The 13,378-nt window shown below is 67.6% G+C and overlaps 3 protein-coding genes across 3 annotated transcripts; 2 read left to right on the top strand and 1 right to left on the bottom strand.

Annotated features, from left to right (window-relative positions):
• Positions 1 to 1,663: 1,663 nt before the first annotated feature.
• Positions 1,664 to 4,036, top strand: CHLNCDRAFT_27786 (hypothetical protein; the record flags this gene model as incomplete). The annotated part of the gene is made up of 8 exons (XM_005843641.1): positions 1,664 to 1,764; positions 2,018 to 2,078; positions 2,315 to 2,401; positions 2,600 to 2,751; positions 3,068 to 3,185; positions 3,391 to 3,506; positions 3,658 to 3,709; positions 3,899 to 4,036. The coding sequence occupies 8 exons, from the start codon at positions 1,664 to 1,666 to the stop codon at positions 4,034 to 4,036; spliced, it is 825 nt and encodes a 274-aa protein (XP_005843703.1).
• A 7,459-nt stretch (positions 4,037 to 11,495) lies between these two features.
• CHLNCDRAFT_27834 (hypothetical protein) lies at positions 11,496 to 11,861 on the bottom strand (the record flags this gene model as incomplete). Its single annotated transcript, XM_005843581.1, has 1 exon — positions 11,496 to 11,861. The coding sequence occupies one exon, from the start codon at positions 11,859 to 11,861 to the stop codon at positions 11,496 to 11,498; it is 366 nt and encodes a 121-aa protein (XP_005843643.1).
• Positions 11,862 to 12,133: 272 nt separating this feature from the next.
• Positions 12,134 to 12,514, top strand: CHLNCDRAFT_27894 (hypothetical protein; the record flags this gene model as incomplete). The annotated part of the gene is made up of 1 exon (XM_005843640.1): positions 12,134 to 12,514. One exon carries the CDS (start codon positions 12,134 to 12,136, stop codon positions 12,512 to 12,514), a length of 381 nt encoding a protein of 126 aa, XP_005843702.1.
• Between the last annotated feature and the right edge of the window lie 864 nt (positions 12,515 to 13,378).

Here is a 13,378-nt window from a genome sequence, read left to right as displayed (position 1 = left end):
AAAACTGGGCGGCATAGCTCGCAACCCACCATGCCCACCAACGCCGTCTTTGAGCTGCAACAGCCGGAACATCTCCACCAAATCTTCTGAGAGGTAGACAGTGTTGATCACAGGGCTGGTGGGCACACAGCCAACCTGGAACGGGTGCGCTGTGATGTTCTTCTCGCCGTGCGAAGTGCACCCAAAAATGGGCACCACGAGGGAGCCCGCCACGCCGCCAAGGCCGTGATACACTGCCGGCATGGTTCCAGTCTTCCTGAAACAGCAAAGAGTGCCGTCATGCCGGCCAGCTGTGGGCCAGCAGCGCAGTGGCTCCGTGCTGTCCAGCCGCGCCTGAACCTGCTGGATTTCTGCCGCCCGCTGCCCCGCCTGCAGCGCCGCCCGCTGCGGTGTGGTGGCCAGCATCATCTGCTCGTCCGCCTCTCTCCTGTCGTCCCAAGCATCGTGCCTGCGCTGCTGCCGCTCGCTCCACCAGCCGCTGCTGCTCGAGGTGTTTGGCCCCGCCTCGGCATGGCGCCGGCTGCGCTGCCCGGGATGATTTATAGGAGGAGCCTGACCTGGTCTTTTAGATGCCTGCCTGCGCGGCTGTTCATTGTCAAGGCGCCTCCCAGGGTTGGACTCATGCACGCTGATGTGCAGCTTGGGGGGAGTCATGAAGCATTTGGGCTACCCGGAGTCGATCACGACAAACGAGAGGGAAAATGGTGGAGGTTTGAGGGAGATGAAGCCTGAAATGCATGATGGGTGGGGGATGCATGACCCCCGCCAGGAGGGGACCGGTGATCGGGAGGCCTACCTGCTCCACCCCAGGGAGGCAAGGGCCTCCCATTTGTAACCACTGGTTTGGCAGGGAAGCAGAGTAGCCGTGACCGCCCGCAACGAGGGCGACAGCAGCAGCGTTGGGGACACCGAGCAAGCCGCGCAGGTCGACCCAGCAATGGCCCCCAGCGCCGCCGACGGCTCCCAGACCCGCCTGCCAGCGGCGGCCAGCGGCGGCGTGCGGGGCTGGCTCAAGTGGCTGGGCTACCAGGCGCTGGGGCTGGCTCTGGCCACCCCCATGGCCCTCAAGCTGCTGGTCCAATTCGTCACCAAGTGCGTGAGCCGCGCGCGGGGCTGTACGGGGCAGCCAGCCACGCTCGGCTGCTGGGCCGGCGCCATGGCGCGGCCCTCTGCCTCTGCACCACGGTCGGCGGCGCTGCTGTGCTGGGGCCTCCGTGCCGCCGCCCCGCTGCCTGCCCCGTCCGACGCCACCCCTCTGCCTGCCTACCTGCCTGCCTGCAGCCCCCGCCGGACGCTGTACCGCAAGGACCGCAACCACATCCAGTATCCCGACCCTCTGCCCGGCCTAACCCACGAGTGGCTCGAGACTGCGCCCGGCGTCAAGTGCGCTCGCCTGCTGGACCGACCGCTGCCGCTGCCGCTGCCCCTGCCGCCGCCAGCAGGCCCGCGCTGCTGCCGGCCCCACGCCTGGCCCACGCGCCAGGCCCTCGCTCGCCTGCGCCCGAGCCCGGCCTGCCCTCCAGCCAAGCGGGCAGCCCTGCCAAGCTGTTCCTTTCTCCCCGAGCCGCCGCCGCTCTCTGTCTCGCTGGCTGGCCCCTCGCCTTCTGCCAGCGCCTTCGCCCGGCCCGCCACTCCTCCCCTCCCGCTCCCTCCCAGGATCCACATGGTGCGCACCAGCAAGGGCTCCGGCAAGCCGCTCATGCTCATGGTGCACGGCTTCCCGGAGGCCTGGTTCTCCTGGAGGGCGCAGATGGCGGCGTTCAGGTGGGGGGGGGCCTGGTGTGTGTGTGCTTGTGTGCGCGCGCACGTGTGCTGCTGCGGTGTGGTGCTGGTGCTGGTGCTGCGGGGGCAGGCAGGGGGCGCCTCGCCGGTGGTGGTGCCGCCGTGCTGTGCCACGCTGTGCCGGTTGTGCTGCTCTGTGTGCCGCTCACGTCGCGCTTGCGTGCTCTGTGCAACCGCCTCACCCTGCGCTGTGCCGTGCTGTGCCATGCTGTGCCATGCTGTGCCACGCTGGCAGGGACCAGTACGAGATTGTGGCCATCGACATGCGCGGCTACGGAGTGTCCAGCAAGCCTCCGGTGGGCGCCCCCGCTGCGGCCCTGTGCAGGCCCCGCCCAGCCCTGCCGCGGCGCAGAGCCGGGCAGAGCGCCGCCGTGGTGCCGAGGCGGGAGCGCCTCCTTTGCGCGCGGGCCCCTGCTGCGCCGCGGCGGGGCGGCCAGCCGCCTCCACGGCGGGGCTGCCAGGCTCCTGCTCCGCACGCCCCACGCTGCCCACGTGCGTCCCACTCCTGGTGCTGTGCCGTGCTGCGCTGCAGGGGCGTGCGCCGTATCACATGCCAGAGCTGGTGGCCGACGTGAATGCTGTGGCGGGGCACCTGCTGGAGGAGGCGGGGCAGGAGAAGGTGGGTGGGTGGCTGCCTGCCTGGCTGGCTGGCTGCGGCCCCCAGGCAGAAAGAGGGCTGCTCGGGGCGCTCTCCCTTTGCCTCCGGCAGCTGCAGCGCAGCATCAGGCTGCTGCCTACCTCGCCCAGCCCGCGCCCAGCGCCATCCCCACACCACCCCTTCCCCTCCCCCTCCCTCCTCCCGCCTGCTCCGCCGCAGCTGGTGCTGGTGGGGCACGACTGGGGCGCAAACACGTGCTGGGGCGCGGCCGCCACCGCGCCGCACCTCTTCTCCCGCCTCGCCATCCACTGCGTGCCCCACCCCGAGTGCTTCCTGCGCAACATGGATGGAGACCAGTTTGCGCGCAGCTGGTGAGAGAGGGGGGACGAGGCGCGCTGCGCCTGTGTCCCCAGGCCGCCGCTGCCGCTGCCGGCGCGCGGTGGCCGCGCCTGAAGCAGCGCCGGCCGCTGTGCTGGAGGGCAGGGGAGCGCCAGGCGCGGCGTGCTGGGGCCTTTGCTGGGCCCGCCTCCGTCCCGTCTCACTCCTTCCTCCCCCTTCCTTCCTCCTGCTTCCCTCCTGCTGCTTCCCTCCTGCTTCCCTCCTGCTTTCCTCTTCCTTCCCCCTGCTGCTGTCTACCTGCTTTCCAGCTGATGTTCCTGCTTTCCTCCTCCCTGCCGCCCCCCGCAGGTACATCTTTGCCTTCCAGGTGCCCAAGCTGGCGGAGTGGGCCCTGTGCGCCAATGACTATCAGCTGTTGGAGGAGGTGCTCACCAAGCCTCCTGGGGGCTGCACCACACCCGGCGCCGTCTCCAAGGAGGCGCGTGGCGCTGGCGGCGGAGCCATCCTGCAGCCCCGCGCGCTGTTTGCTGCAGCAGCTGCTGGGCGGGGCAGGGCGACGGGTGGCTGGCGCGGAACGACGGCGTGGCGGCCGGCTGGCCGGCTGGCTGGCGGGCCGTCGCACTCGGTTGGGCCCACGGCCTGCCGCGCGCCTCGCTCTGCCCTGCCTGCAGTACATCGAGCGGTACAAGCAGGCGTTTGGCCGCCCCGGCGCCGCCACCGCCGCGATCAACTTCTACCGCCGAGTCATCGACCTGGCCTCGCGCTACCCGGCCCCCGCCCTGCAGCGGTGCGCGACGCTGCGCTGCTTGTTTGCCGCCGCCGCCGCCTGCCGCGCACGCAGGCAGCCTGCCCCCCGCTGGTCGGTTGGACGCACGCTGTGCCCGCTGCGCCGTGCTGTGCGCGCTGCGCACGTGCAGGGCGCTCAAAGGCAAGATCAGCGTGCCTACAATGGTCGTCTGGGCCGAGAACGACACTGCGCTGGGCCAGCAGGTGAACAAAGGCGGTGTACACCCACCACCACCACCACCACCTCCACCTGTGCCAGCCCCAGCTTGGCACGGCCCGCGACCTCCCAGCCCCGCCCTGCTCTTTGCTGCAACCCCCTCCTCCTTACCCCCACTCCCACTCACCCCCTCCTCCTTACCCCAACACCCGCTAACCCCTCCCCTCCTCCTGCAGCTGCTGCGCGGCATCGAGAGGTACGTGGAAAGCGTGCGGGTGGAGGTGCTGCCCGGCAGCTCGCACTGGGTGCAGCAGGACAGGCCCGAGGAGGTCAACCGCCTGCTGGCCTCCTTCCTGGGGGCCGCGGCGCGGTGAGCGGCACCGGCGCGGAGCTGGCTGGCGCTGGCTGGCGAAGGCCGGCACCGGGCCGCTGCCGGCTTCGTGGGAGGCAGCGAGTTGCCACAGGCCCAGCCGCGGCGGCGGGGAGTGTGCAAGCCAGCAGGGCGGCGCGTGAGGGACCGGCTGCTGCTTGTCTCAATGCTGACATTGAAAATGCAATCACTGCTGAATGACTTGGCGGCCGACAGAGGCCCTGGCCTGAAAGTTTGAGAAACCACGATTGCATAGCATACAGCGGCAGCGGCGACGTGGCGGTGGAAAGCTCGGCCTAGGCAGAAGCAGGCCCTGGCTGAGCATAGCGGCTCTTCTGCTTTGCCTCTGCACTACTCAAAGCCTTGGACGAGCCAGGCAGAGCCTCCAGCCGCACCTAGGTTCTCGTGGCTGCCACAGCTCCTCTCCTCTCTGCTGCTGGCTGCTGTCCCGCTCTCAACAGGCACCTGACCCTTGCCAGAAGAACGCACGAGGCAAGCTGGCTGGTGCCGTCGCGGTGGGCAGGCGACCCGCTCCTCAGCCGCCGCTCTTAGACGCTGCCGCTCACCACGGCTGCCCCTCTTGCTGCAGATGAGCTTGCTGAGAATAGCGGCTTCAGCAGTGGATCGCAGCGACGTGCAACGACTGCAGGCAGCACTAAGCCAGCAGCCCAGCCTACTCAGCGAGAGGGACAGTCGCGGTGACACGCTGCTGCACAGGGCAGCATTTGAGGGCGCCACAGAGTGCCTGCAGAGCTTGCTGGCGGCTGGTGCCAGCACCGAGGCGGCCAGCACTGCGGCAGGCGCCACAGCTCTATTCTGGGCGGTGCATCGGGGCCATGAGGCCTGCGTGCGGGAGCTGCTGGCGGCGGGGGCAAACACTGAAGCAGCTGACAACATTGGGATGAAGCCCCTGCACATTGCCGCCGCGGGAGGCCGCCTGGGCTGCCTGCAGCAGCTGCTGGACGCTGGAGCCAATTACGACGCCGTGCATGTTGATGGGGCAACGGCATTAATAGTGGCTGCCAAGCAGGGCCATGCATCATGCCTGCAGCCGTTGCTGGCAGCTGGGGCCAGCATTGATGTAGCAGATCGGCATGGGCAGACAGGGCTGCTGGTGGCAGCTTGGGTGGGCGACGAGGCATGTGTGCAGGCATTGCTGGCAGCGGGGGCAAACACTGAAGCGGCTGCCAGTAGTGGGAAGAGGCCGCTGCATGCTGCCGCCATGGGAGGCCACCTGGGCTGCCTGCGGCAGCTGCTGGACGCTGGCGCTGACGTGGATGCAGCAGACCGGCATGTGCAGACACCACTTCACCACGCTGCAGCCAGAGGCCGCCAGGCCTGTGTCAGCTGCCTGCTGGCAGCGGGGGCAAGCATTGAGGCAGCAGACAAGCTTGGACAGACAGGGCTGCTGCTGGCTGCTTGGGAGGGCCACGAGGCATGTGTGCAGGCATTGCTGGCAGCGGGGGCTAACGTTGAGGCAGCTTCCCGCAATGGCCACACGGCCCTGCATTTCGCAGCGGCAGAAGGGCACACGGCATGCCTCAACCTGCTGATCGCTGCCCATGCCAACATTGAGGCAGCCGACAGCCACCAGATGACAGCCCTGCACTGGGCAGCAGAACGCGGCCACTTGCCAGCCATTCGCTGCCTGGTTGCAGGAGGCGCGAGCATGGTGCAGGGGGATGAGGAAGGCCTCACCCCTCGCATGCGTGCAATCAGGAATAAACAGCGGGAAGCAGCACAGCTGCTATTAAAGCTGGAGCAGCATCAGGCGGGAAGGGGGCAGCCGGGTGTGCCCGGCAGCAGGGCCTCACTCCGGAAGCAGGCTGAAGCCCCAGGGACTGCTCCAGCCTTCACACCTGCTGCTGAAGCTGCAGCACAGGCTGCTGCTGCCCAGCTGCTGGCAGAGGAGGAGCGCGAGGAGGAGCAGCAGGCGGCCAAAGCCGCCAAGCGGCGGCGACAGAAGGAGTGGCAGCGCCAGCGGGCTGCTGTGCCGACGGAAGAGGCGGGCGAGATTGCTGCACCCCAGGCAGCGGTGTCAGAGCCGCCTTCTCAGCAGGCAGAAGGCGCATCAGTGGCAGCTGCTGGCACGTCCAATGCAAGCCTGGAGCCGGCACAGCAGCTCACCTCCACTGCCTGCCCAGCTATGCCCGCCACGCCTGCTGCTGCCGCTAGCAGGCAGCAGGGCAGCGGCAAGAAGAGGAGCAAGAAGAAGAAGAACAAGGGAGGAGGGCAGGCGGCGGCAGCCCATTTACACACACAGGCAGCAGGTGGAAGCGCTGGTGCCAAGCCCAGCGGGGGAGCTGAAGGGGCACCGGCAGAAGCGGCAGCGGCAGCGGCTGGAGGCAGCAGCGGTGCCGATGACAGCGCTGAGCTGGCGCAGCTGCTGCAGTGTTTGGGCGTGCAGGCAGCAGGGGAGAGCCCCTCTTGCGGTGCCGGCGGCGATCTACTGCAAGCCACGAGCGCGACAGCAGGAGAAGAGGCACCAGCACCAGCGAGCCCCGCCCCGGGTGCTGCGCCAGCATCCCAGGCCGCTCTTCCTGCCCCTGCCAGCCTGCCCCCTGGCCTGCTCAGCGAGCTGCTGTGCCCCATCACTCAGGAGCCGATGCGTGACCCCGTGGTGGCGGCGGATGGGCGCACCTACGAAAGAGCCGCCATCGAGGGTGGGTGGGTGGGGATGGAGGGAGCACAGCAGCAGCCTGCGCATGGCTGTGCCCTGCGGAGTGTTTCCTGACGCCACTTTTCTCATGTCTAGTGGCAGCCCTTCCAGCCCACCCCTTTGCCCTCCCCCTCTTCCCCCCCTGCAGCCTGGATGGCACGCCAGGCATCGGCGGGCCAGCCGCCCTGCTCCCCGCTGACCAACCTGCCGCTGGCGAACCTGGTGCTGCTCCCGAGCGTGACCATGCGCAGCCTGGTGCTGGGGCTGCAAGCTGCGGGGCTGCTGGAGTGAATCGACAAGGCAGCGCTGCCCGTTCTGCTTGCTTGCTTGTTTTGTAACACACAATGGCTGATTGCTTGTTTGCTTGTGCTTGTGTGGGCTTAAAGTCTGGTAAAGCAAGAACTAGCTTGCAACATAGACTCCCCGCCGAAACGGGACGGGAACCGGGCGAAAGCAGAGAAAGCAATAAAACAGGGGTGGAGCAAGGCGACATGCAACGCAAGCAGCTGACAGGGCACGCATCGAAACGTGTGTATGACTGGCAAAGTGGCATGGCGCATTGGGGAGAAACGCAACGGTACGGGAGCATGGGCTGGCCAAACGGCAGTGCGGAACGCTAGGTCACTAGAAAAGCAGGGAAAGGCGCACTATGTATGCAATGAGGGCAGCCCCGGCTCGGGGCCGTTGAGAAAGCAGTGGTCGGGAGGGGGGAGGCCCCGGTGTGGGCGGGCCCCATCGAGGGGGGATGGGGCGCGCAAGCGGCCAGATGGGGCGGGGCGCGGGCGGCAGTAGAGTCCTGCGGCTGGGTGGGATATAGGGCAATGAGCGTTGAGCAGTGTGCGATGAGCAATGAGCAATGAGCAGTGAGCAGCCCCTCCCTAAACAAAGTGAAGCGCAGGACGGGGTCCGGTGGATGGGAGGCAAGGAAACGCGGGGGGTTGCCACGTGCGCTGCCGCCGCCGCCGCAGGCAGCACCCCTGCGGCGGCGGCAGCGGCAGCAAGCCGAGGACCCAAACGCCGTGCCGCCGCCGCCGCAGGCAGCACCCCTGCGACGGCGGCGGCAGCAAGCCGTGGACCGAAACGCCGTGCCGCCGAGTCCCGTGGCTGTGGCCGTGGGCTTCTGGCAGGAAACTACGGCCGCAACTCGGCAGCACGGGGGCGTCGCAGCGTGCCCCCGCCGCCGCCGCGCTGCCCCCCGGGCACGGCGGCGGCGGCAGCAAGCTTGGGCCCAAACGCCGTGCCGCCGAGTCCCGTGGCTGCGACCGTAGACCGTGGGCCGGAAACTGCGGCCGCAGCTCGGCGGCACGTGGTTCTGTTCAAATCGCCAAGCGTGCAGCAGCGCCGAACCACGCTTCCCGGCCTCGGCGCATGCCTTCAGGGGCCCCCTATCGCTGGGCACACCCCTCCAACACCGAACATGCGCCCGGGGGGGAGGGCGGCCCGGGCTGCCCAGGCCAAAGTGGGCCGCCCTCGAGCAAGAGGCGGCCGGTCTGTGTGCTGAATGAATGAATGATTGCTAAGGGAACTCAAGGACTGTTGCGCCAGCCAGCCCCGCACACCCAGCGTCCCACCGCGGCTAAGCAAGGGGCTGCCAGCGAGGCCGACATAGCTGCTACCCCGCCCGTCCTTCGACGTCTCAAAGCACCGAGTAGAACCAGCAGCAGCGCAAACACAGCTCCCTCCCCTCCCTGGTTGCTCAGTGCCGCCCGCCAGCCCCACAGCCCGACGCCAATCGTGGAGCTGAGCGGCAGCGCTGCGAGCTGCACCCAGGCCAGCCAGCCACCCAGGCTCCGCTGCGCACGGGGCTGCTCCCTTGTAAGCCCCCACTCCCTTGCTGCCTCCTTTGCTCGGGCTGACTCCTTGCGCCTGCCCGGGAAGGGGAGCAGGCACGGTGCTACCACCATGCACCCCTCTACTGGATGCCCAGATGAAATGTGTGCGATCAGCTGTTTGCCACATTGGTACCGAACAGCGATGTGCGGCATTGCCGACCAGGGCCTGCAGCAGCGGGGGCCGGCCAAAGGGAACAGGAGCGGAGGGGAGGGTGGGAGTTCACATGGCATCCAAGTGCACACACGCAGCTGGCAGGGCAGGGGATGAGGCGCAAGCGGCGCCACTCAAGCTGGTTTGCAACCTTCAGCCTCCAGTGCACACAGCGGCAACGGCGACGTGGCGGTGGAAAGCTCGAGGCCGAGGATGAAGCAGGCCCAGGCTCAGCTCAGCTCTTCTGCTTTGCCTCTGCGCTCTCACAGCCTTGGACGAGCCAGGCAGAGCCCCCAGAGGCACCTAGGTTCTCGTGGCTGCCACAGCACCTCCGCTCTCTCCTGGCGGCTGTTTCGGGCTCCAGCAGGCACCTGGCGCTGCACTGAAGCACGCACGAGGCAAGCTGGCTGGTGCCGTCACGGTGGGCAGTCGACCACTCTCAGCCGCCGCTCTCGGACGGCGACCCTCACCCCGGTTGCCTCTTCCTGCAGATGAGCTTGCTGGAGGAAGCGGTTTCAGCAGTGGATCGCAACGATGTGCAACGGCTGCAGACGCCACTCAGCCAGAAGCCCAGCCTACTGACCGACAGGGACAGTCACGGCTTGACGCTGCTGCACGGCGCAGCAGTCATGGGCAGCACAGAGTGCCTGCGAGTCTTGCTGGCGGCTGGTGCCAGCACCGAGGCTGACAGCACCGAGGAGGGGGCCACAGATCTTTTCTGGGCGGTGCATCGGGGCCATGAGGCCTGCGTGAAGGAGCTGCTGGCAGCGGGGGCAAACACTGAAGCGGCTGGCAGCCATGGGACGAAGCCGCTGAACGTTGCAGCCCAGGAAGGCCACCTGGGCTGCCTGCGAGCCCTGGTGGCGGCTGGAGCCAACTGCAACGTTGTGGATGATGATGGGGCAACGGCATTACTGCTGGCAGCCCAGCAGGGTCATGCATCATGCCTGCAGCTGTTGCTGGCAGCTGGAGCCAACTTTGATGCAGCAGACAGGCATGGGCAGACAGGGCTGCTGCTGGCAGCTTGGAAGGGCCACCAGGAATGTGTGCAGGCATTGATGGCAGCGGGGGCAAACGCGGAGACGGTTTGCGACTGCGGCAACAGACCCCTGCATGCTGCCGCAGTCGGCGGGCACACGGCATGCCTCAACCTGCTGATCGCTGCCCATGCCAACCTCGAGGCAGCCGACAGCCACCAGATGACAGCCCTGCACTGGGCAGCAGCAGGCGGCTCCCTGCCAGCCATTCGCTGCCTGGTTGCAGCAGGGGCGAGCATGGCGCTGCGGGATGATGAAGGCCTCACCCCTCGCATGCATGCAATTAGGAATAGGAAACTGGAAGCAGCACAGCTGCTGCTGGAGCTGGAGCAGCAGCAGGCGGGAAGGCGGCAGCCGGGTGTGCCCAGCAGCAGGGCCTCACGGCAGGAGCAGGCTGAAGCCCCGGGGACTGCTCCAGCCTCCACCGCTGCTGCCGAGGCTGCAGCTGAGGCTGCCGCCGCCCAGCTGCTGGCAGCGGAGGAGCGCGAGGAGCAGCAGCAAGCGGCCAGGCAGGCGGCCAAGGCCGCCAAGCGGCAGCGCCAGAAGGAACGGCAGCGCCAGCGGGCTGCTGTGTCGGCAGGAGAGGCGGATGAGACTGCCACAGGCCAGGCTGCGGTGGCGGAGCCAGCTTCTGAGCAGGCAGAGGATGCATCAATGGCAGCTGCAGGCACGCCGGCAGCAGTAGGTTTCGAGCCGGCAGAGCAGCTCACCCCCGCCGCCTGCCCAGCTACGCCCGCCACGCCTGCTGCTGCTACTGGCAGCCAGCAGGGCAGCGGCAAGAAGAAGAACAAGGGAGGAGCACAGACGGCGGCAGCTGAGCCAGGTTCGAAGGCAGCAGGTGGAAGCGCTGGTGCCACCCCCACCAGGGGAGCGGAAAGGGCACCAGCAGGAGAGTCAGCGTCAGCGGCTGGAGGCAGCAGCGGTGCCGACGACGGTGCTGAGCTGGCGCAGCTGCTGCAGCAGCTGGGGGTACAGGCAGCAGGGGAGAGCCCCTCTTCCGCTGCCGTCAACGATCCACTGCCAGCCACGAGCGTGGCGGCAGCAGAACAGGCACCAGCGCCAGCCTGCCGCTGGCAAACCTTCCAACCTGTCGCTGGCAAACCTGGTGCTGCTCTCAAACTTCACCGTGCGCAGCCTGGTGCTGGTGCTGCAGGCGGCGGGGCTGCTGGAGTGAACCGGCAGCTCTTCCCGTTCACCGTTGCTTGCTTGCTAGTTTCAACACACAATGGCTGATTGCAAAGGGAACGCATTGTCCCACCATGCCAGCCAGCTTCGCCTCCCAAGCGTTCCACTGCGGCCAGGCAAGAGGATCGGGCTGCCAGCGAGGGCAACAGCGCTGCTGCCATGCCCCTTGCGCACGGCAAGCTCCAAGCAACAGCGATGCAAGCCTTTTGCGCAGAGCTCCCTTCCCTCTTTGCCGCTCTCATCTCCCCCATCTCCATGGCCGCTCTGATGCCGCAAGCCAGCCCCGCAGCCCAACGTCAGCCGTGGAGCAGAGCAGCGGCGCTGCGCACAGGCCAGCCAGCCACCAGGCCAAGCCGTGCACAGGACTGCTCCCTCGTACACCACCCCTGGCTGCCCTGTCCTTTGCGCGGGCTGCCCCCCTTGCACCGCCTGCCCGGGAAGGGGAGGCGGCACGCTGCTGCCAACACACACCCCTCCACTGGCTGCCTGCCCTTCTCCCTCAAGCAAGTGCATTGATTCCCGGTGAGCGGTGGTGGTGTTGAATAACACCAGTTTTGTTTTTATGTGTGGGTTTGGGGGGTTGCGGGCGGCGCCTGCGCTTAGGCGGAGGTGAACTTGGTCACGGCCTTGGTGCCCTCAGACACGGCGTGCTTGGCCAGCTCGCCGGGCAGCACCAGGCGCACGGCGGTCTGGATCTCGCGGGAGGTCAGGGTGGGCTTCTTGTTGACGCGGGACAGCTGGGCGGCGGCGGTGGCAATCTTCTCAAACTGGTCGGCGATGAAGGAGTTGAGGATGGCCATGGACTTGGAGGAGATGCCGGTGTCGGGGTGCACCTGCTTGAGCACCTTGAAGATGTAGAGCTTGTAGCTCTCAGTGCCCTTCTTCGTCTTCTTGCCCTTCTTGCCCTCCTTGGGGGCCTTGGCGGCCTTCTTGGCCGGGGCGGGCTTCTTGGCGGCGGGGGCCATGGTGCTGGGTTGGTTGTTGGGGGTGAGAAACAGGAGAGTGTGGGTGGATGGGAGGGCATGCAGGCGGCCTGATGTAGTTTGCACCAGGAGGCCCCTCCAACCCGGGGGCCGACGCATGGCGACAGGCACCTGGCGCAGGGGAGTGGGCCCCGGGTGGGTGGCGCCTGCACACAGTTCCCAACCTCCCCGCATACAAAAGCGGGCCCTGCCGCCGCCCAGCCACCCACTCCCCCTCCTCCCCTCACCCCCCGACACCCCACAACCCAACCACCATGTCTGGCCGCGGCAAGGGCAAGACCTCCGGCAAGAAGGCCGTGAGCAAGAGCTCCAAGGCCGGCCTGCAGTTCCCCGTGGGCCGCATCGCCCGCTACCTGAAGAAGGGGCGGTACGCCGAGCGCATCGGTGCCGGCGCCCCCGTGTACCTGGCCGCCGTGCTGGAGTACCTGGCGGCCGAGGTGCTGGAGCTGGCCGGCAACGCCGCCCGCGACAACAAGAAGACCCGCATCATCCCCCGCCACATCCAGCTGGCTGTGCGCAACGACGAGGAGCTGAGCAAGCTGCTGGCGGGCGTGACCATCGCCGAGGGTGGCGTGCTGCCCAACATCCACTCCGTGCTGCTGCCCAAGAAGAGCGGCAAGAAGGCGGAGGCCTGAAGCGCCTGAGCTGCTCTATCTCACCTTCAACAAAACAATCAAACCAAACTGGTGTTATTCAACACCACCTCGCTCGGAAACCGCTCGCTGCCCTGCCGTGTGCTGCTTTGTGTTGGTGAAGCGGTGCTGCCTTGGCGGGTGGTCGGTGCTTGGGGGCACACCGAGCCAGCCAGGGTAGGTGGAGGGCAGGCAGGCCAGGAGGGACATCAAGAGAAGGCAGACCAGCCAACACCAGTGATGAGCCATGCCCGACCCACCGCCTGCTTGGCCCCTGCCCGCCTGACTGTGCCCTGCTGGCTGCCCCTCTGGCCTTGCTGCTGCCCTCGTGTGTGTGCCTGTGCGGGCAGGCCTGCCTTGCTCGCTGCCGGGCTCGGGGAGGGGAAGAGGCACACCCACCCAGCACTGCCACACAGCTGTCCACCCAAGAGGCAGGCGCCAGGCATGCAGCGGCAGGCTCACCTCAAGGGAGGCAGGCAAAGGGGCAGCAGCAGCCAGCCCCCCACACCCACCAGCCCCAACCCCCTCCTTCCCGACATCACAACACGCAAGACTCTTTCCGTGTGGGTGGGTGGTGTTGAATAACACCAGTTTGTTGTTTGTTTGGGTTGCTTGTGAGGCTTGGGACCCAGGATCGCTTACGCGCCAAAGCCGTACAGGGTGCGGCCCTGGCGCTTGAGCGCGTACACCACGTCAAAGGCGGTGACGGTCTTGCGGCGGGCGTGCTCGGTGTAGGTCACCGCGTCGCGCACCACGTTCTCCAGGAACACCTTGAGCACGCCCCGGGTCTCCTCGTAGATCAGACCGCTGATGCGCTTGACGCCGCCACGGCGGGCCAGGCGGCGGATGGCGGGCTTGGTGATGCCC

Source organism: Chlorella variabilis (assembly GCF_000147415.1).
Source record: "Chlorella variabilis unplaced genomic scaffold CHLNCscaffold_28, whole genome shotgun sequence".
Taxonomy (NCBI): Eukaryota; Viridiplantae; Chlorophyta; class Trebouxiophyceae; order Chlorellales; family Chlorellaceae; genus Chlorella; species Chlorella variabilis.
Note: the sequence above shows the minus strand (reverse complement) of the source record. Positions and strands in the feature narration are given on the sequence as shown.